Below are 21935 nucleotides of genomic sequence, written 5' to 3'. Positions count from 1 at the left end.
ATTCTCCCCAGATGAAATCCTCTGACGTGCCAGAGGAGGAGGGAAGGATAGGGCCGGTATAATGTGTTCCATCTGCTTTTGTCTTTCTGAAAAGACGCACCTCATGTGTTATTAACATAAGGTCTGTTACCTGAGATTGCTTTCTGCCCGGCGTGACTGAGCGGAATATGAAATGAGGTTCTGATGGACACAAGGCCATTTTATCCCCTTGTGGCCCATTCATTGCTTTCAAGCCATGCTTTTTATTCTTCCCCTTCTTTTTCAGCGCTCTTTTTGTCCACAAAAGCTTCTTTGATGCATTTCATCCCAGGTGCTTTAACCCTTGATGGAGCTTCCCGGGAGGAGAACAGAGCTGCTGCTGCTGCTGCTGCAGAGGGAGAGGCAAAGATCACGCAGAAGCTGAACACTGTGGAGGAGTTAGAACGGAAACTTAAAATAGCAACTTCACTCCTTGTTTGAAGTTCTGGATTTGATCGAGTCGGTTGAGACGAGGAAGATGAACTGCTTAATCTAAAATGACACGCGGAGCCAGCGTTCTTCTTGAGAAATGTTGTAGTAACTCCATTTTTGCATTTTTGTGGAGAAATTGCAGGATGATTCTTTGTGACTCAAAAAGACAAAAGAAATGGTGCAATAACGTGTTTGGTTTCACTCATGGCCATGTACACACATAAAGTATGGGCCTGTTAACAGAGCCTCTTTGTCAGAACCACAAACGCAAAGTTACCCACTGTGTGGTTCCAAGCTTGATATGTGTGTATTACAGTTTGAGAGGCTGTGAGCCCCCTATCTGCGCCCTTTTTGAATGCCTGCCTGTTGTTTGGTTTGGTGGCCAAAATGTGCCCCATAAAAACTGTTTTAGCCGTCACAATGCAACAGATTTGAAAGCGATTTTAGGGTGAGGGATTAAGGATTTCACTGTTTAAACTGCCTTCAACAGCACTGAATGCCGGACTCTGAACGGTTTCATTTACATGCAGCCTTAACAACCCCAGAGGGTGTGATAGCTTGTAAGTATCGGAGTGATGTGTCTGGCTGAGAAGTATCCACAATGAATGCAGTGCAGTAGAGCTTTGCATTTATACAGACTGAAACATGGTTTAATACTGTATTATATACTGTAAAGCCACAAAGAAGTACCTTTGTTTTGTTTTTGTTTTTGGAACGCATCCAGAAAACATGGGTCTGCCTGTATTTGTCTATGTCTATCGAGCTAAGTAATTTGGAACTAATTACAGGGAAAATAGAGTCAGTATTCAGCTGGTAGACTTGCACTTAATGAATTCAAAATAATGGCTAGTATTAGGCAAACTTACAATTCAACAAATGTGGAGGATTATGGTTTTAGTAATACGGGAATATTGAAAGGGGATCTTACCATAATTAGTAGTACCAATGTACAGAGTTCTTCCAGGAAACTTAGCATTTTACAGACCCATAAAATAAAGTGTTACCACTGAAAATCAACACTACTGTTCTGTGTCCTCTTTGTTGGCTGAGACATATCCTCCAAGTCCATTACTTAAGGCAAGGACTTTCTTCAAATGCCAAGAATCATATATGATTTACACTTCATTAAATTCACAGCATGATCAAAAATAGCTCACATGCACACAATGCTGCTATAAGCTACTTTATTATTATCAAAAAGGGCCAGAAGCAGGAAACCTAACTGCAGGAAATATGGACGAGCTGGCTTTAGACAGACACATCAGGCGAATGCTCCTGGGATGAACAACGGAGAGAGAAAAAAAAATATTACAGGACTGAGCTACAAAGTGGATCAATAGAGAACAAGTGCAGGAGAACTGGCTTTATAATAGCTCCAGCATTCTGTCCTTGACTCAAACAATGGTCGCTCTTCACTGTTTATCAAAGGGCTTCACCATGGTAACTGGCGATGGTGAAGATACAGGAAGGAGCCTTGCTCCTAATAAATAATTATGTGTCTGTGTTATTGTGGTGTCTCTATATGAAACAAAAAAGGTAATTAAAAATAAAGCGCACATTTAACTCATAAACCCAATTTTATTTATTTTGAACCTTGATGCCTCTATGTCCCCATACAATACATTCAGTATATACATTTGGCCATGAGGGACTGTACAGAGATATGTTATAGTAGTGCATACATACGTGGCACGAAAATGTACACAAAGGAAAACTCATACATGCCACTTTACCACAGTAAAGTGATACACAAGATACACACGGGGCAAGTCGATGGCTGATGGCTGCTTACACAAGCACACTCGCACACATACACACACAAACACTGTTTCATGCATGCACGACTGTGTGTACACACACACACATACACACTTTAAGACACTTCTGAGGGAGGAGAGGGGCTCTTTCAGGTTCTCATAATAGAAATATACGAATGTGAAGAGTGTGACTGCTGATTGCAGCAAATCCCTTAGCCCCTGTCAGAACACCCTCTGCTCTGTCTCTCCCTTATTCTTTCCCCTCCATCTCCACGCTCCCCACCCCCCATTCTCCCTTTCTCTCTCAAAGCTAAGGCCTCTCTCTAGGCAGTGTGGCCATCATACACAGGCTCTTTCCTATAGTAGAGAAATACTCACGAGCAGCAGCAACTAAATAAAGAGCCTCTACTGTTTGATCTCTTTAACAGAGAGCATTTGGAACATAAAGGATACATCACACATAGTTTATTTTAAATTTGCATTTCTTCTTAGGATATCTTCTTTCAAGGAAATACATAGGTCCACTGCAACAACATACTATTCCCTACTAAAGCTGTAGAGGTTGCCTCATCACACGAACAGACATCCTCATAATGACATACTGTACTTATCTGACGACAGCGATGTCCGTCTGTTCACTTACTGCACCGGCAACACAGACGTCCGTATACATCCCGCTTTCTGCAAACTACTTTCACTAATCAGGTCATTCTGCTCATTACATTTCCTCCCTGTGGACATTTTGTACCATCACATTGTCAACATTTGGTGGAGGCACACACTCCTATCATTTTCCCTTCAATGACTGCAGTTTATAGTTGCATAGCACACAGCGGGAGATATAGTCAAAGCCAAAATTTATTTGACTTTGTATATACAGTGGTCATGCTCGCTAAAGTTAGCTCCTAAATTCCTCATGTCAGTCATTTTCACTTGGACAAAGCCACCGAAAATTTAAATTTTGCTTGGATTTGCTCATTAAACCACCAACCAAATGAATTCTGCAACTCATGAAGCTGACAAAAGTTGTTCTCTGTAGAGACAGCTTGACCATACAAGCATTAGGCACCCTCATTTAGACAGCTCATAGTGTGGGTACTGTTGGCAAATCAGCGCCTTCCTGCTGTGATTGGTCAGCAATATTTTATGTTGTGGGCTGAAATATTATTGGGTCTGTTGCAATAAATGGCAGAGGGCAGGCCACAAAGACAGACATGTCACTCCTATGAGTTGCTAAAATCAAATGTGGTTAATGAGTGCAGAGAAAAAGGAACTTGGTGAGCCATAGGGCTGAATTTGAGTGAGTTTTTTGAGTTCAAGGGAAGAAAAAAATGGCAGCTGACAACCAAAAATATTCAAGCAATAACTGTAACCAGTTTGTACCAGCAGGGTTAAAAAAAAACACTGGAACTCAAAAAGTCTGTGCACACATTCTCAATTGCATACAAATACCGTACACATGAACGAGCTGGACACCTGCACACTCACTCACATTCACACATATAGAGTATGCACATCTGGTAGTAAAGGGTAGATGATAGAGAGACTGTTAAGCGGAGGCATGACAGGTTGAAGTTAGGCGTTTTATCCAGGTTCAAACAGGCTGCGCTGTGATTTGTCCGAGGAGAATACGCGATCATCATCTCGCGTGAGGTTTGACAATCCCGTTGGTCAGGAGACGCCGTGACTCGTGTCCACCCAATCTCTACCCCCTCCCGCGCGAGTCAGGCCACTGAGGCAAACGTGCATTTAAGCAGAACTTGAAGCGACAAAAATAAAATGTAAAGCACCACAGTAAAAGAGGCTGGAGTAGTCCCAAAAAACACGATCACATCGGCACAGGACGATGAGGGGTGAGGGGTTTGGGGAGGGCCCGACGGGCCATCACAAAGGAGTAACACATCAGCAATAATTACCCCAGAATAAATTACAGTCACAGAACAATCGTTAAAAGCAGAACTGGAAATCAGCTGATCTAGCGGACTGATTTGACCCATGCATTATAAGGCATTAACCAAACATCTGTTACTGACATCACACAGTATCATATTAGTGACTATACATACAATTGCTGATCTGGAAAATCTGTTATCTTTTTTTTATGAAAATGTTTTAAAAAAAATCTCGGATTAATTGTATTAAAAAAACATATTCCTAAAACCAATGATGCAATTTTAAGGGGATTGGGAATGTCGAAGGGAGGGCAGATCGATGTCTGCAATCCCATTGTACCTATTGATCTGCAGATGGGTGAATGAAATTGATTTTCTGAGGTAGACAATGCAGGCATATTTCATTCTCCCGATGCAAAGCCATTCTAAGCAGGGGTAGCGGGGGTAATTTGGTCCAGTTGGACAGGCTCTGGTCTCTAGCCTCAGCCAATTGTACTGTGTCGGATGGGATGACCCATCCATCATGCTCTCCTGCCTGTCTCACCGCTATGGTACTTACACTGTCATTGGCGTGATACACCCACTCAGTGATGGATAGCAGACAACATGCACTATGACAAGATAGAGAGATCAGTCTGCACAGCTCACAGGCCTGTTGTCTCTGTGCAGCTGGGGACACACCATTCATACCAAGGCCAGTTTATTCAATATCCTGGCCACTGTATGGGACCCATGTGGACAATATCCTTTAACATGCCTCATAAATGTCGCTTCCCTTACACGGCTCTCACAATCTTCAAGTCCCCTTACAAACGAAATTACAGTATCAGTAGAGCCTAACCAAATGAGAGGATCAGACAAACTTGTTCATACACAATTGTCTTGATGTGCACTCTTAGGAAAAAAGGTACAACAAGTTATGATAAAAAGGTACATCCCAGTGACAAATGTTACAGTGTTGTACCTTTCTTTTTCTTTGAGTGTTAAGTGCTTGGGGAAATCAGCTCAAGAATAAATGAAATGATGTTCATCAGATTGTCAGTCTGTGATGTAATGAAGCGGGTGGCTGTCATAAATAAAATAAAATAAAATAATAAAGACTTCTGCAAAAATTACGAGTCTGTAAGTATGAGATAGTATGCAGTAGGCCTTCAAAACAGGTCTGGATTCTGTCAGCCAGTGAGGTGTGTCAGGATCAGCAGTTTGGGATGCCACTGTTCGTCTCCTGTGAGCCTTACAGGGCTCTGTCCAGAGGGACAGGAGGAGTGGAGCCACAGGTTGGCCCAGTGAGTGCTGCAGGGGTCAGAGCCTGCAGGTGACCCATAGGACTATAGTGTTCTGATGGCTACAGGGTAAAGCAGGGACATGTGTTCAGCACCCTTGATGGGCAGCTTGCGGCTGGAGTAGAAATGGATAATCTCAGGCACGCTGTCAAAAGGGCAGCTGTTCTGGCCCAGGATGTACTTGTTCTCCTTCGTCCGCGACAGCTTCATGTGCATGAAGCCCTGACTGCTCCTGCAGATAGCGAGAGACAGAAGACAGGGACAGAAAACATTCATCTTGTTAGTTTTATAAAAACAACATCAAAAGTCTACATTACATATCATATTTTCAGAGGTGATAATTTCAACTTCCAATGCTAACATTCCCACAATCACAATGCTAACATGCTGATGGTTAGGTATAAGGTTTATCGTTGTCACAGCATGCTGAAGTTGGCTAGAGTATTTTAAAAATGAAAAATCAGGATCGCTGAAGTCAATCACATGGGAACCATGAATATCTCTACAAAAATACTCAACATAATGTTGTGCTCATCCATCTTGTAGATGTTGAGATATTTCACTGGATAAGTGAAAGCTCTGACCTGCTGATGGCGCTACATGAAAAGTGATGGGGTCGTCAAAGTCATTAGGATTCGTCTTCTGGGAACTTCGGATATCTTTACACAATTGTTGAGCTATTTCAGTCTGAAACAAAGTGGTGGATCGACCGACAGACAGTCTGACGTTGCCATCCCTAGAGTCACGCCACTACTATGGCTAAAAATATAATTTAAAGTATATAAGAAGGAAACTGTATATATGGGAAACTCAACAGATCACCCCTCCTTGACAGCCCATTTCTCATTTACTCACGCAGCAGTTGCTCCCTACAGTACGTGACAATGTTCTGAAAGCTGGATTACCTCTGATAACTTTGGAGCTGTCTGGGGAGGAGACTAAAAGGCAGACTGCTTAAGGTTCTGGGTTTCACATCCAGAGCATAAGGATGTGGCTAATGAACCCCCAGGATAAATCACTTAAGCTACAGCAATAAATACACAGCGAATTAAAAGCGCCCTGTGTATTTCTAGGAGCCTTCGATCGATACATTTTACACCTTGCCAGTAATCTTAAGACTTAGAATAGAAAACTACTTTTTTGGACTTGTTAAGTGATGCAACAGTGAGCTTTAGTGAAGGGCTGATAAAAAACTAATGGTCTCTATAACCTACAGTAAATATACTGTTTTGGTAATTTGTCTTTTCAGAATACATTAGCATAATAGCTATTTCAATCAGCAGCTAATGCTTTTAGCAACTTATGATTGCTGTAGGCTCAGATACTATGCACTCGCTACAAATGGACATTATGCACATTATGTCATCAACGTAATGAGCATAATGTTCTAATCACTCAGCTCCCACCTATTCTACTTTATATCATGTTAAAAATTTCTGCTACTAAAGTGAGCAAACAAACAAACTGCCACGAGGGAACCCAAAGGATTACCAGTTCTTACTAACCTTTTCTGTGACAAGCAGCCAAACACACCACATCAGGTAAGCATGACAGCTTTGAACACACTGACTTATGGGGCCAGTCAGTGTTATCTGCACTTTGCATTCTGCTTGTGTCAAAGATGTTGAGGAATGGGACCCTCACGAGGACTGTGTACATGCAGGGTAAGTGTGCACAAGCGTAAGTACGGGAGATATTATTTATTCTATCAACAAACTTCAGATGTGGGAATATTATTCTGCCAGCGACAGACATGAGAACACATTTCAGGTTTGATAAGACCGGGCGGTCAAGACTGTTGATGAGGTTCACAACCTTTACCGCATGCCATGCTCCTCTTTTCCATTTATATTTGTTTCTCTTCCTTATTATTATTATATGGGTTCACGAACAGTCAGGCAGACAAAGGAAGCAACTACTGCTTTTGAGGTCATTGAATATATTTCCCACTGTAAATATATGTACATATTTGCGGATGTGCCCATTATCTGTGATGAACAGGAGCAAGGACTGGGCTTTAGGCACCTTAGACATGAGGCAAGTCCATTCTTTACTTATCTCGTAATTGCATGTGTAAAGCCTGCGGATGTGTTCTCTCCCTGATGCGCAGAGAGAAAACTGGCACAGAGATAAAACTGAAGTGGGAGAGAAAGTAAAGAATGTACAGGGTTCAATTTGGGGACATCCATCAAGAATAAGAACACATTTAAACCGATAAATGGCTTCCAGTGAGATTATGCTTTATTTCAACAGATGAGACTTAAGATTAATGTGATTTTAATTATTATTAAGTTGTGGAGTCCTGCGTACTGTTTATGGCAGATGATGGAGAATATTGCAAATGTTTCATTGCCAACATATTTTTTTATAGGCGAACTGAGGTAGAAAGCTGCAGGCTGAAGTAAACACAACTATCAGACGTCTCCATTACCGTGCCTCTGGCCTCGATATCTGAGCATGTCATTAACAAGTTCATCGTGATTTGAGGAGAGCAGGACAAATTTCCCTTGCCACAGGTCTCTGCAATTCTAGCATTCTGCAAGTGGTGCCAGGAGAGCTCATTTTAAAAAATCTTCCCTGCTAAGTGCATTTGATGAATCTTCACGCGGTGCGCTGGGAGACAGGTGTTAGGTTACACGGAGCCACACTTAAAAAGGCAAACACATCAATAGCATCATTTTTAGATTCCCAACTGATCTTCCAGTCGGTGTTCGGGGCAGCTTATCACGTTACAGTCCTGCAGAGACAGAAACCAGGACAACAGAGCAATACGGCAAGGCTGCTGATAAAATGAATATGGGGCTATTTTTGAGAAGACAGGCCTTTTGTGGTGTTATCATACTCCGTGCTTGTGGGCTTCTATTGTCTAATCAGGATTAATCTCGCTAGGGAGGTCTGCTGTCCTGTTTATTGAGGTTTATGACTTTGATTTGAACCCTGTGGACCTCAAAGCAGGAGCAGTCTGACAGCAATCACCGCTTATCTCTACCTTCAACATATTGGATTGCTCCGTGAATGATGCTCTCAGTGTTATGAATCTATGGCACCAGAAAAAAGGCAAAGTCATCCGGCAAAAGATAATGATCCTTGGCATAAGCGATGACCTTTTTAAGAATTACTGGGCATCAGATATCCCATGCGCCCATTATTTCATATGAGCACAAATTGAATGAGTCTGCCCAGGACGATCCCTACCATTCTGTAAGACACAATTGATGAAAAATGGACATAGTTAGTGGTGTGAAGTGGGCTAAGATGTTTAAAAAACAAAATCAGTCATCTAAGTTCAGTCTGGTTAATGGACCAAGCAAGAACTCTGAAAATATTTCCTTTTTTTTTTACCCTTGGCTTAGATTTCAGGAGCTTTTAGGAGATTTATCTCTTCTGTGCCACATAAAGGAAATGTGATCTTTTGTGTTTAAAAATAATAATAAAAAAACCCATAAAAGCACGAGGTGTCTTTAGAATAGGAGTGCAATTGCAGATGCAAAGACTTTTCAGTTGCTCTCTCAATTGGCTATTTAGTTGGCCCTTGTCTGTGCTCTGGCATCAAACAGATTCTGCTGGATAGATTTTCTTCTTTCACTAACAATTTCTCTGCTCAGCCAGTGGAAACATGCTGTGAAGGGCTCTCTCATGAGGTGAGATACAGGATGACGCTGTGCTCTGAGAGACTTGTGAAGGGTTTAATATGTTTCAAACACCTAAAAGGTTTCTCTCCACAGAAAGAAAAAGAGAGAGATAAGAAGAGGTGGGGGGTTGGGGGGCAGGTGAAGAGGAAAAAAGGGGGTTAGGAGGGCACAACAGACAGAAAATGCTTTCTGTCAGGCCAGAGTACTCCTGAGGCTGGGGGTCTCAGGGACGTCTGTCTTTTATCAATAATGCAATACACATACGTGCTACCTCATGGCCTTATACATTTTTCAGCAACCTCAGACATGGTGGATCTTCACCTTGGGTTTCCACTCATTTTCAGTGGCAGCAGGAGAAGCGTGTGAGGAGGCTGAACTCAGAGTCACCTCCACCTGCTGTCTGGTGGCACCTGTCATTCCCTGCGAATCAGCCCGCTGATTGTTTTCTAGGCTTGATGCGAATGACGCCAAAGGCACAAGTTATGAGCTTCTCAAACACCCAGGCTGCTGACTCACACAAACGTACACATCAGTGTCTACACGCACACACAGGCAAACACCTTCAGGAAACATTTTCTATGCCAATGATTTTCAGATTTTTGTTTTATTCTGCTGCAGGTGTATCCCCTGCCAGACATTAAGCTTGCAAATACAATAAATTGTGAGCAGTTTGTTATAACAATACAGAGAAAAAAAACAACTTAACTTGTTGTGTAGCAATGACATCCATTAGCCTTTAGGCCAAGATTTAATTATTACTCCTTAGAAGCTCCTTTTTTTTATTTTTATAACTTTGCCATCATCAAAGCCAAGCCCATCAACTGTAAGGGTGAGGCATAATAGCTTGCTTTCTAAATGTATGCTTAGGGCCATCGGGGCACCCCTGAATCCTGTCCTGCTTTAGGCCCAAAAACCTTTTGGCAGGCCCTGGAGTCAACTACCTGGCAGAAGGGTTAAGAGTACCCCTGCTGGTTAAAAGTCCAGGCCATCCTGTACTGCAGTTCCCACCGAGTCACAGATATTAAACACCTCTACTGCACCAACAGTAACACAGTCTTCCCAGCACGGCTTTTTTTTTTTTTTTTTTTTTTTACCCTTCCTCTACTTCTCAGTGTGACAAACAGCTATTATGGGTGTCACAGAAATCATCTCACAACTTGCTTTTAGTTTCTCCAAACAGTTGCCTTAAGGTCAGGGATGCAAGTATGTGGAAAGAAGATGGTAAAGCTAAAATAAAGCTTCCCTCACCTCCTCAATTCAGTAAAATACTCCCCTATTATCTGCTCTAATAGTGCAGCACATTATTAAGGTCAGGTGTGGGCTGCGGGATGTGAATTAGTGTAAATGCGTGAATATTAGTAGGGCCATTACTGAAGCAGAAGGTGAAAACACTTTTTGTAAAAACACACATCAAATAAAACTTTTATTCAGAGTGAAATACCTTGCTTTTATTATTGCCTGGTTGAATTCAGTCTGTTATAAAATATTCAGCCACATAAGTTTCAGCACTTTTCCAGTGCTTCCTGGTCTTAATTCATTCAATTAATCTTGCAATCAGCAATTTCATTTGAAGGAGGTTAAACCCCCAGTAATAGGTAATCTCCTTTTCACCAAAATAGAGAGATGGACTGATTAACTGTCTAACTTTACAAAAGTATCATTATAAGATCGTGCTCCAGAATTGATTTGGTGCTTATCAGGGGTACATTCAGCAAATTACCACAACATCCCCCATAACATTTGTATTTGTTCTACGTGCACTAGAGATAAAAGTATAGTCCGCTTGGATCTTACTTACACTGTACATGTCTATTTCATATTTTATGATTTAACAACTGGTTCTTAAAGATGTCTGGATGAATATTGTGCTGTTATTGTGCGTGTTTGTGTGGTTTTCGGCTTCTTTTGGACTATAGAACTACAGTATTGTATTGTTCATATAGGATACATGATCAATAGCTATTAAACTGTGGGCTACGCTGGGTGTCCCTGATGAAACTTCTGTATCGCCTTCAGGACAGTGCTATTCAATAAAAAGAATGTGCATTCACCATGTCTGTTTTCAGTTTTTTAGTTTTTAGTTGTTTTAGTTTAATTCTTATTTCTGTTAACATTCAATATATGTGTATGTGTGTGTGTGGCATCATGAACAGTATGTGTGTTGAAATGTGGATATTTGAGGTGTTTAGTACTCAAATGTCAGACAGACATTTATTCCCTTTTGTTTGTAGTAAGTCATAACCAGTAGTTGGTTGGCTGTTCAACAGATAGTAAGACATGTTTTTTCTCAGTCAGTAAGGCAGAAGAAGAAGCAGTCACACAAACATAAGCAGACGATCAGTCACTGCGACGGGAAGTTAGACTGGCAGTCAGCTACAGTAGTATGAAGAGAATTGGAGCAGTGAAAAGCATTACATTTCCCTGCCAAGATATATAAGCCTCCAGCTAGATGAATTCTGGTGTAATAACAAAGGGTAATCAATGTCTCTTGGTGTATTATAGTTTAATCTTATCTGAAGGCTGTCACAGAATTGTGGAGATTTTTCTAAATGTCATATGGTTGAGCCTGCCTTGTAATGTAAAATGGACTTAATATACAGCAATTGTGAAAAGAGCATTTGTCAACAAAGATTTTAAGGTTTCATAACTAAGAAATTTAAATTTCACAGTTGTCTTTGACAATTTTTCAGAGAGCAACAAATTTCTAGTTTATGTTTTTGGCAGTGTTGCCCTGGCACCTTGTCCTGACAGCTGGTGGAGGTGAAAATGATCACACCGAAACCACCCAAGTCGCACATTCCTCCTGAGATGTGACCGCACTGCAGGCCTCGAAGCTAAAGTAACCTCTACCAAATGTCAGACTAGACTAAACCAATCAGACTGGCTCCTTTGAACTCTCTGCTGGGTGGGGCAGAGATCAGGGGTCGCTGACGAAGGGCAGCGTTAACTGAGTTGTGGGCACATCAGAAAATGGAGGAGCCGACTATATCAGAGGGGTTACCAGAGTGAGGTGGAGGACGAGGGATGGGCAGGATGCCGGTGGGAGGCAGAGGTCTGAAAGGTGAAAATTATTACCATACTGAAAAGGTGGAGTCAGCAGACTATTGGGGCATGGGTCCACAAAGACCTTTACAAGCAAGATGTTGGATGTGTGTATGTGTAATCCACCAGTAAGCATGTGTAGCTGCTGTAACACATTTTCGTTTCTGTGTTCTGTGGACAAACTTGATTTTCTTAACTCTCTGAAACTTTATCAGAATAACTTGTTGAGAGCTTGTGCAATTACTTTTTCACCAAGCTGCCATGTGCACTTGTGTATCTAATAATACTGTATGTGGCTCATTAATGAGGAAAAGAGATGTCCTTACTTAAGGGAGAGGGAGTAGTCGTTCTTGCTGGTCTCGCTGTTTCTCACCAGGTAGCTGGCCTCCTTACACAGCCTGAGCAGAGACTCTGCATCTGTTCGACTAATGGCTCCATGGTACCAGCTACAGTGAACAGGAGGAAACAGAGAGAGTAGGAGGAACAAAGGAATGGTAAAAATAAGCAGAAAATAGAACAAAGGAAATCAAACAACAAGGGTCAAACCTGCTCATGAACACAAAATGAACAAAACGGCCAAAAAGTGGCGCACTTTAAAATAACTGAAAAATTCCCATTATAACAAACCAACACCGAGATCTGACTCACAACTGGCTTTCCAGGGGCATGGTGGGGTCAATACGCTCCCCGAGGGAGGAGCTGCAGTGGTCCAGTGACGTCATTTTAGTGTTGACCAGACAGCCGCTGGAGTGTCGCTGCAGCGGGCGAGTTTTCCCCTCTTTAGTAGGTGACATTCGGGACTTTTCCACGCCATCAAACTGGACTGTAATAAAGGGAAATACAACAATTGATAGATACTGGAAGGATATGTTTGATATTTCAAAAACATTCACAGCTCTTATGATAACACAACCAAGTCCTTTACATACACCTCACCCAGACTTCAGTTTTGTGCTTAACAGGATGTAGACATTTGTAAACACTGTGACGTGAATTGCTGTGAAATGTTTCCACTCAACTACATTAGTGCAATGTGTGAGAACTGAAATTCTGATTGTGCTTTTAAACACACACACACACACACACACACACACACACACACACACACAGTGTCACTTTGTGTAACTCATCCAACTGAAGGACATGTACACACAACGGAGGAGGCATAAATCAATCCTTCTCCTCTGTGTACACATTCCAGCGAGAGAAAACACACACACGTACAAACTTCCTCCAAACCACTCAAACAACCACATGTGTCTGTAAATACAGCCGTATATATTACAGTATGAGTCACTCTTTAAGAACACACAAACAAATGTACACAGTCATATAAACAAGCGTGACTGAAAAGTTCGCACAGACACAAATCCCACGCACAAATGCTGCAAGTTAAACATTAAACTGGCTTTTCAAAACTCTCACGGTTAACTGTGGACATGACAAGCTCCCTTGGCAACTTCACGGGGAAGTGTTTTGAAGGTATGTGGTGGCTGGAGGTGACCTGTGCTCATGACATGACATGGCGAAGGTCACTGAGCAAATTCACAGCCAATCGGCACACAGAAAAAAAAGTGGTTATTTACAAAAGCTAACATGAGAACAAAAGAGAAGATAATATTCACGAGGGCAAGTGAAAGTGAATTTGCACTTCTGGCTGAGGGTTATGGAGGCCAAAAGAACGAAAGGCTCAACAGTAGAGGTTGCAGTAGTGTTATGGTCATCTCTGTGTGTGTGTGTGTGTGTGTGTGTGTGTGTGTGTTATAGTCATTTTCTCTCAGCCATCCATCAGTATAATTGATGTCAGAGCACCCTTGGTGTTAGAAAGACCTATTTAGAGCCGCTGACATGCTTCTTGAGCAATAACGGAGACTTGGCTTCCTACATCAACTGTAGGACAAGCATTAGCTGGAGACTGCTTTAAGGTTTAAGATCAACATATCAAAGCTGAACCTTTGATGGAAGGAGTTAGTGTAGTATGAAGCTCACAGCCACTGGATTGCGACTGCCTTTGCAGCTTTCTGTCACTAATGGCCAGTTTTGCATCTAGTGTTTAATTACCCGGGATGAACATGGCAGCTATCATAGAGACAGACAGGCACTGTGATCTTCACAACATGTCGATGCAGATGGGCCTACAATGGTCTAGACTCTGCATTCCAGTCAGGGGATTGCATTACACTTTACAGTTTGCGAGCTTGCCAAGTGTTCCTATACCACACTGAGTGGAAGGGCTGACAGTATCGTATCAATCCATCATTTTAAGCTACAAGAGACAACACCATGTCAACAAATTTCATTCAGCTTGTGGACACCCCTAAGTGGGGCTGAACGTGAAAACACATGACCGTCTGCGGCTACTGGAAATCAAACAGTACATACAAATGGTAAGACACAGTAAGTATTGTACAGGATTTGAAAGAAATTAAATTCAAAGTGAGTTATATGTGATCTAAATGGCTTTGTAATTTTAACATCTTCAACTTCATTTTAATTGTGTGCTACATCATACTTCATCTCTATTACATTTCAAAGTGAAATATTGTACTTTTTACTCCGTAATCATGGTTACCTGCTTCTTTTCACATCCAGATTTTATATAAAAAGGTTATAAAGTGTCTAAAATTGTTACAGAGTTAACCAGTAGGTCCTCATGTTTTTGGCTTGTGAGCCCTTTCAAAAAAGCAGTATCTGGTTTTGTGGCCTTTTCAGATGTAAAATTGTGTATTATTTCAGAAAAAAAGCAAAGATTTGAGAAACTTTTTTTTTAAACATTCATATACAAGAACATTATTTTTTCTTCTTTGCCTACCCCATTAATCATTTCACAACTCTTCAGATTTATTGTACCCTCTGGAAGAAGCCTCAGCTCTATGTGGAAAAACCAGAGGATCAGACTATCTAAATGTATATTATGTAGGTTAAAAAAAGTTCTTCCCTTTTACTTAACTATAATTAGTCTGTCAAGGTCTATTTTTACACTGTTACCTTTTACCAAGGTAAAGGATCTGGGTCCCAGCACGGCTAGTGAGATATCGTGGTCCAACACCAAGATGCTGTGACACAAAGCTGTTGTTTCAGCTCCATCCACCAGGGGCTCCCCTTCACCTCCACACTCAACTCGAGGTTGAACTCACTGGCCTTGCGCTCACTGATGCGTTTCCCTAAACATAAACTCATGGAAATGATTATTCCAAATGACTCCAACTACCGTTGTTATCCTGGCCTCTGCACTTCTGTTCGTTATAGGGCTATGGCTGAGTCTTAAAATGACAGCCAAATTGTACTGTTGCATGACAGCTGGGTAAATTGTGGCTCTAACCTCAGACTCGTGTCAGACTATGAGCTTAAGCTTCACTTCCTCAGGGTCTGACACTCGGACTACTGGCAGTCAAATGATGCTCCTGTGTTGCACGTAAGTCCACATGAAAGATGTCATTACTTCTCGACTTTTTCATACAGTCCATTTGAACCACATGCCGACTGCTGGGAATACAGTGCGAGTGGGATGAACATACAGTATATGTGTAAGGGTGAGAAAAATAGCGTTTCCATGGAAACTGACCAAGGGGACAAGGGAGATGCATGTTTGCTCTGCTCATCCCCCGTCAACGCTGACAGATCACAACATGAAGACGCAGCCAATTGCTCTCTCTCTGTCCTTCACTTCCAATTTCTCCTCCTGTTTGCATATGTCTGGCCCTTCCGTTTTTTCCCCCGCTCACCTTCTCTTTTGATCTTTCCATCTCACGCTCTCTGGGCCCCATCTCTCTAACTCACTCTGTCTTTTTCCCTGCGTTTTTACACGTCAAGGACAGAAAAAGATAGTGGGAAATGGACTGTGGAGGAATTTCCCCTGAAAAGAAAGGAGAGACAGAGCAGTAACAGCTTTGATCTGTTATCTCCACTGTTTCTGATGGTCCTGATGCTGGGCTATCGGTCAGTCACTGATTATGTTCCTGAAACAAAACTGTTAGACGTAACCAGCTTAAATTATATGTCCATATATAAAATATACTTTGAACATTACATGTTTTTTTTTCAGTTCACCTCTGATCTAAACACACCAGGCTGGAAAAGGTTCCTGCTACTGTGGCATAAGGATGAATGTTGCTATCTTGCTTTCCCCACACAGGCCATCTCTCAGTGTATCTACAGCCCACTCAGCCAACCGCCTGACCTCAGCACTTCACATTTCCTCCATTCTACAGGCACCCACACTAATTCCTCCCTTTCCCCTGAATTCAACACAATCAGTGCTTTATTTGACCTTGATTAAACCCTTTTTTCCTCCCGCACCTGGAAAAGGGTTGAGTGGTTATTCTCAGTGGAACTCACCCCTTCAACCTTTCCTGTCAGAGCTGAGACTTTTCCAAAGGCAGAGTGCACAGCTCTACAAGGAGAGTATTACCCTGAAGAGAGAGCCTCCAAACTAAACAAAAGCTATCATTTTATTTGCTCAAGTGCGAAAGGTGCCGTGTCTGCTTTGATTGCCAGAGCCATCTCACCGGTGCTGGCTTCAAACTGCTGTAGAATTATGTTTTACGGCTGAATATCAAGGGGAGTGAACCAAAGTCATTCCCCTTTCATTCTCTGGAGCACACAGCGCGAGACATGGCCGACAGGAGATTGACGAGAGGATTGGGCCACAGGAGAACAAAAGCCCTGAGAGGCAGCTTAAGAGAGACAGGAGTGTGCACATATAGCAACACAGCAACACACATGTGCACACAAAGATACATAGGTAAATGTGCAGGGGCATCTGCGTGTGTGTGTGTGTGTCTATGTTATCAGTATTGTTGCTTGTAAAGTGCAGCAAATGGAATCTGTGTATCAGATTGAACTGTCAGTCAGATGGTGACTGATGGCTGAAAGACCTGCCCCCTTCAGACACATCGCTTCCTTTAGAGAGCTTTATAAAAAAAATTAGAGGTTGGGGAGGAAGAGTGTGTGAGAGAGGAGGCTGATTGGCTAGGACACAGATAAAGACAGAGGTCAAAATGACATTTCCATGATTACACTGCGACCAAAACAACATGACGTGCTGCGATACAATGCACCAGAACACAGCACGATACAAAACAAAATAATGCCAGAAGAACTCAAGTAAGAAAACACAATTAAATGGATTAGTCACATGAGAATGCCTGACAAAAAGTTAACTTTTCAAGGGTGTCACTCTCGTCACTCTAAATAGGCTTGTTTTCCCTGCAGAGCCAACAAAATCACAAAACCAAAAATGTGGTTACATTCATCATCGAGGCTTCTGAACAACCTGACTACTCCTCTTCCCTCTCTGCACACACTCCTGCGCAAATTCCTCTAATTAATCTGGCTAATTAATTCTCATTTACTAATGGTACTCCTATCAAAAAGGATGACTAGTCTTAGGGGTGAGACGAGTCATCGGCCGCTGTATTGTGAGGTGAAAATTAAGTTTTCCAGCTAGGATGTGTGAAATGATTAACAGGTCTGCATCTCATTAGAATGTGCTACACACTGAAAATAGTGCTCAGCATGGTGTGATGCATCCAATGCATCCAAGGAACTGGTACCTTTAAATAAATCGCTCACTTTTATGTTGATATTAATTATGTGCATTGGGAGCTCAAATAATGATTTGTCGGATGCCCAGAAGCCCAGAAGTTTAATCTCTGATGATTCTGCCATCTAGGATTATTTCTTCTTTTATATGAATCCCAAAATGATACTGTAATTAGGTTTTCCAAGACAAAGGCATGAACAACAATGTGTCAGCTAGTGGTTCAAAAATTAAATCTGGATATCTTTTAATTTTTTCTCCTTTTTTAGTCTTCTCACTGTAGATCATAGGAAGGAGAAGGTAAGAGAAAGGCTTCAAAGTGTAGATAATTAATTCATGTCAAAAAACAAAGCCAGAAGCTTTTCATTACACTGAGACAAAAGTGGCCTCCATTTATATGTAGATGTAATATCTGCCCTGTCAAGCCTCATTTAAATTTTCATAATGAGGCTGAAAAGATAAGACAGATTTCCCTGAACTGTAATGGATATTATTTTTTTCCTGGTCTATATTAGAGTAAACCACACAACAGTCTTTAGAAACACATACAGGCTCTTAGCTCTTTACCCTGGCTGAGCCAGTCTTGAGTATATAAGCAATCCTGTGTATAATGGATGAGTAATGTCTTGGTGTGTGACTAAGGGTCTGCTTGCATGCTGAGGTCAAGAGAGTGCATTGTAACTGTATTCACAAGGGTCGTAGAGGCCATCAGCTCCCCCCTGTGTCTGCCAAACTGACCTTTGACCCCAGAGATGTAGAGTGGGGCCATACTGGCTCAGACAGAGAGAGGATCACTTTACAGCTGGACGCCAATCTTAAACCCACTCACATCACAGAGGGAACCAGAACCTTTCCCATGGATTTATGGACATAAATCAACTCCTTGCCCTGTCCTCGCCTACAGCACACAGCGGTGTCCTCTTACATGGCCTCACTCTAAGTCTTCCCACTCTGCCAGGGGAAATCCCATTCCTGGCATTAGTTCTGCTACACGTCCTCCTTTTCCCTGGGTAATTACAGCAGTTCAGAGTGTGAGTCTGTGGAAGGCCTTCAAAAATCAACTAAAGGCTCTATTGGTTGAAAATAGATGAATTACTTGTCCATTGTGTTTGGTAAAATGGTAAATACGGCTAAACCTGAGGTGAGGAGACTCAAGTCAAGAACTGAAATAGCCTCAAATGAGTTTGGCTTTTCAATTCATGTAAGCCACTTGTAGAGAACAGTGGGCCAGAGGGACATCTGGGACGGTTATGAGTATGTTGACAAGAGGAAATGGGGGTCACAGCGAATGGCAATTACGCATGCAGAAGGCAGTTCAGCACAATTAAAACTAATGAGCCTTCAGCCCTAAAACCTGCACAAGAGTTAGTGATTTTCTGCCACATGTAATCCAGATGGAAAAGTGCAGCCATTACTGAGCTAATACCTAAAGTCATATTATACAGTGCCTCTAAAAGATGTAAACCCTTTAAGTAAGTCATCACTGACCAGCAAATTCAAGGGAATGCTTTCACACACATGTATACAACCTAACACACTTAAACGCTGGTGGTTTAGTGGGAGCACACAAACAACTCTTTACTGTTCAAAGTGCTCATTAATGAAACCAAACAGACAGATAGACACACAGGGGGACATTGTTGGATGGATGGACAAATGGATGGGAAGATGGATGGTTGGACAAATGGATTGATGGATCGTTGAATTGATGGATGGTTTGACAGACAGACCGACAGAGGGGGTAACTGATGGGAAAGACACTGGACAATGTGAACACCAACACCCACCATGGTGGTGCTGGTCACAGCTTGTCTGACCTGGCGAGGGCTGAGCTGTCTGGGAGGGAGACTCCAGCTCCTCCACCAGGGGAGGGCTGGTGTTGAGTTGCCCGACAGGAGGGGGCCATGGTAGGTCCTTGATCACTTTAATCTCTACTGCAAGTGTCGCCCAAGTCACCAGAGGAGAGGTGGAGGGAGGGAGAGGACAGAAACAAGAGGCATAAATGGACAACGACAGAGGGAGTGAGGAAAGGGAGGCAATGACAAATAAAAAACACAGAGGGAAGAAAAAGAGAAAAGGAAGAGTGGGTAAGTGAAAAACAGATAAGAGCAGGAGATGCCAGAATTGTGGTAGAGACATGTTTTGTTTTCTTGTGATCCAAAAATCAGCAGCAGCTGTAGACTAGAAAAGGAAAGAATACAACAGGACTGAAAAGGAAGATAAGTTAGTTCTAAAAGTTGGTTTGGGTTTTTGATAGCTGGTTCCACTTTGGATTAAGTTGCAGGTTGATTAAAATACACAGATTGCTTCAGTACAGAGGGCTGAAACTTACAAAAAGCATCTAAAAAGTTTTGTATTCAGTATATAGATTTTAATTCTTAAGCCAACTTCAATGAAATGCTTCAGCATGTCAATCCTATGTAAGAAGCTAGGCCTTTTGGACCTTCCCTTCTCCATTGTCCCAGCATGAATTATCCTCAGGATCAAGGTCAGACCCAGCCTAGGCTAACTTTAGTCTCACCTTTGGATACAGAGATGCACCAGAAACATGCAATGAAAAGTTCAGAATCCCCAGTTTTCATGCATGATGCATAATGCATGATGTGCTGTATGACAGACTTTACTATAGAGATAATACAAATAATACAATGCTGTGCCTTAAAGGTATATACTATAAAATATAAAGCTGCTTAGAGCTCAGCTACAGATAGTCACTGATACAGTACATCAGCATACAATCTGCTCTTATTCTTAGTGCGCAGTTTATAAAAAAAGGCCTTAAGGCTCTATATTAAGATAAACAACAGTGTAGACAATATCCTTCACTGGAACAAACCTCGGAGCAATCTATCCTGGCAGTGGACACTCCCCAGGCTTTGCCCCTTAAATAATGTCCAGCACGGGTATTACCAGGGTAAACTGAGCACTCTTGCAAAAGCATATCTGTCACTGGGGGAGGGCCACTTGTTAAATAGCTGGGGATACTTAATAAATGGGATGGAAAGGGGAATGTTTTTTCATCCTCCAAGCAAATGCTAGTGTTAAAAACCAAGGCTAGTAAAGAACTGCAGTCCAGCAGTAGCAGCTTTGGAGAGCTATTGAATGCTCCTCTGGAGGTTAAGATCGATATCCAACTTGGATCTTCCAGCAAGGCAAGTCGTAGTGTTATTAAGAACAATTTAATGTCACTGTCCATGGTGCTGGAAATCTTACTGCAGTGGGTGAAAGTGAGGAAAAGAAACTGAATTCAGGTGTGATTTAATCAGTCTGGTTGGTGCTTACGGAAGACAGTGCCCTAAAGCAAAAATGAAGAAGTCTCAAAAATGGTGACAGTGCTTATTCTAAGCTTCCTAAGGGAGAGGAAAGAAGAAAGAATGGATGTTGCCCCTGTAATTAGCCCAAAATTAATTTAAGAAAAAATGATGCAGATTCCAAAAATGACAAGAATTGAAAAAAGATACTAAAACAAAAAAAAAAAAAGATCAATACATTTGGATGCATGAGATCAATGAGATCAAGCCCAATTTAACTTAAGAAGTAAGACACGCCCATAAGTTGCTACAGACTTCTTGTAAGAGATGTTTTTTTTATTCCTATTGGTTATAATAACATTCATTGTTTGCTGTATTAAACGTTAATACAGTATATCTGTTAAGAGCTCAAGATTGCTAATAAGTCAATCTTAAATGAAGGACAGCTATTATTTTGTAATAGTTTTAGAAAGTCACATTTTGATTCAGATGAACACCCCCTCATTTAAAGAGAGTTGACTAAGTGCTACTTCAGCTGCCTGAGATGAAAAGAATGCAGCTGTATTCATAACCATTAGTGTGTCACTGTCTTTTATTGGCTGGTACACAGGCTGGTTTTCAGTGGGAGGATGAGCATAATTTTATGGACTTGTCTGTCTTCCACCCTGCAAGGAATTGCAACAGGGTGGTGCAGGACATGCTAATGAGAAGCAATATCTGCGAGCTAGATGAAGGGGGGGAAACTGGAGAATATTCAGTCCAACAAGCAATTAAATAGCTGGGCCTGTGGTGTCAGGGGGCTAATCTAGAGAAAGGTGGCTGCAAGGAGGAGCTGCTCGTTGTCTATCCTGATGGGAGAGATGTGGGGTGGTGCAGTGGCGACGGAGGGTGGGGGATGGAGACAGAAGGTCAGAAACTCTGAAAGATAACATAACTTCCTCTACTTTGGGGTGAAGTAGGGGACTCTCTTCCTATGAGATTAAAAGCCTAATACTCATTTCACATTGCAGATTAGAGTGTAATTGTTTGGGGAGCAGAAAGCTGCCTGCACTCTGCAGCCTCACAGTGAGGACGAGGAGACGATGT

The 21935-nt window shown here is 41.9% G+C and overlaps 1 protein-coding gene across 6 annotated transcripts in view; it reads right to left on the bottom strand.

Moving 5' to 3' along the window:
• Positions 1-2008: 2008 nt before the first annotated feature.
• The window catches only part of zgc:158464 (uncharacterized protein LOC791139 homolog), a 95648-nt gene continuing 75721 nt past the window's right edge, over positions 2009-21935 (bottom strand). For 2 of the 6 annotated variants that reach the window (XM_018666785.2, XM_018666788.2), the window contains 4 exons: positions 19386-19532; positions 12705-12879; positions 12383-12502; positions 2009-5614 (listed from right to left, as the gene is read on the bottom strand). In XM_018666785.2, the coding sequence (XP_018522301.1) occupies positions 5428-5614; positions 12383-12502; positions 12705-12879; positions 19386-19532 (629 nt within the window). In that variant the 3' untranslated portion in view covers positions 2009-5427. The other 4 variants (XM_018666789.2, XM_018666790.2, XM_018666786.2 and 1 more) reach the window with 3 other exon arrangements.

Source organism: Lates calcarifer, linkage group LG2 (assembly GCF_001640805.2).
Source record: "Lates calcarifer isolate ASB-BC8 linkage group LG2, TLL_Latcal_v3, whole genome shotgun sequence".
NCBI classification, from domain to species: domain Eukaryota; kingdom Metazoa; phylum Chordata; class Actinopteri; family Centropomidae; genus Lates; species Lates calcarifer.
Note: the sequence above shows the minus strand (reverse complement) of the source record. Positions and strands in the feature narration are given on the sequence as shown.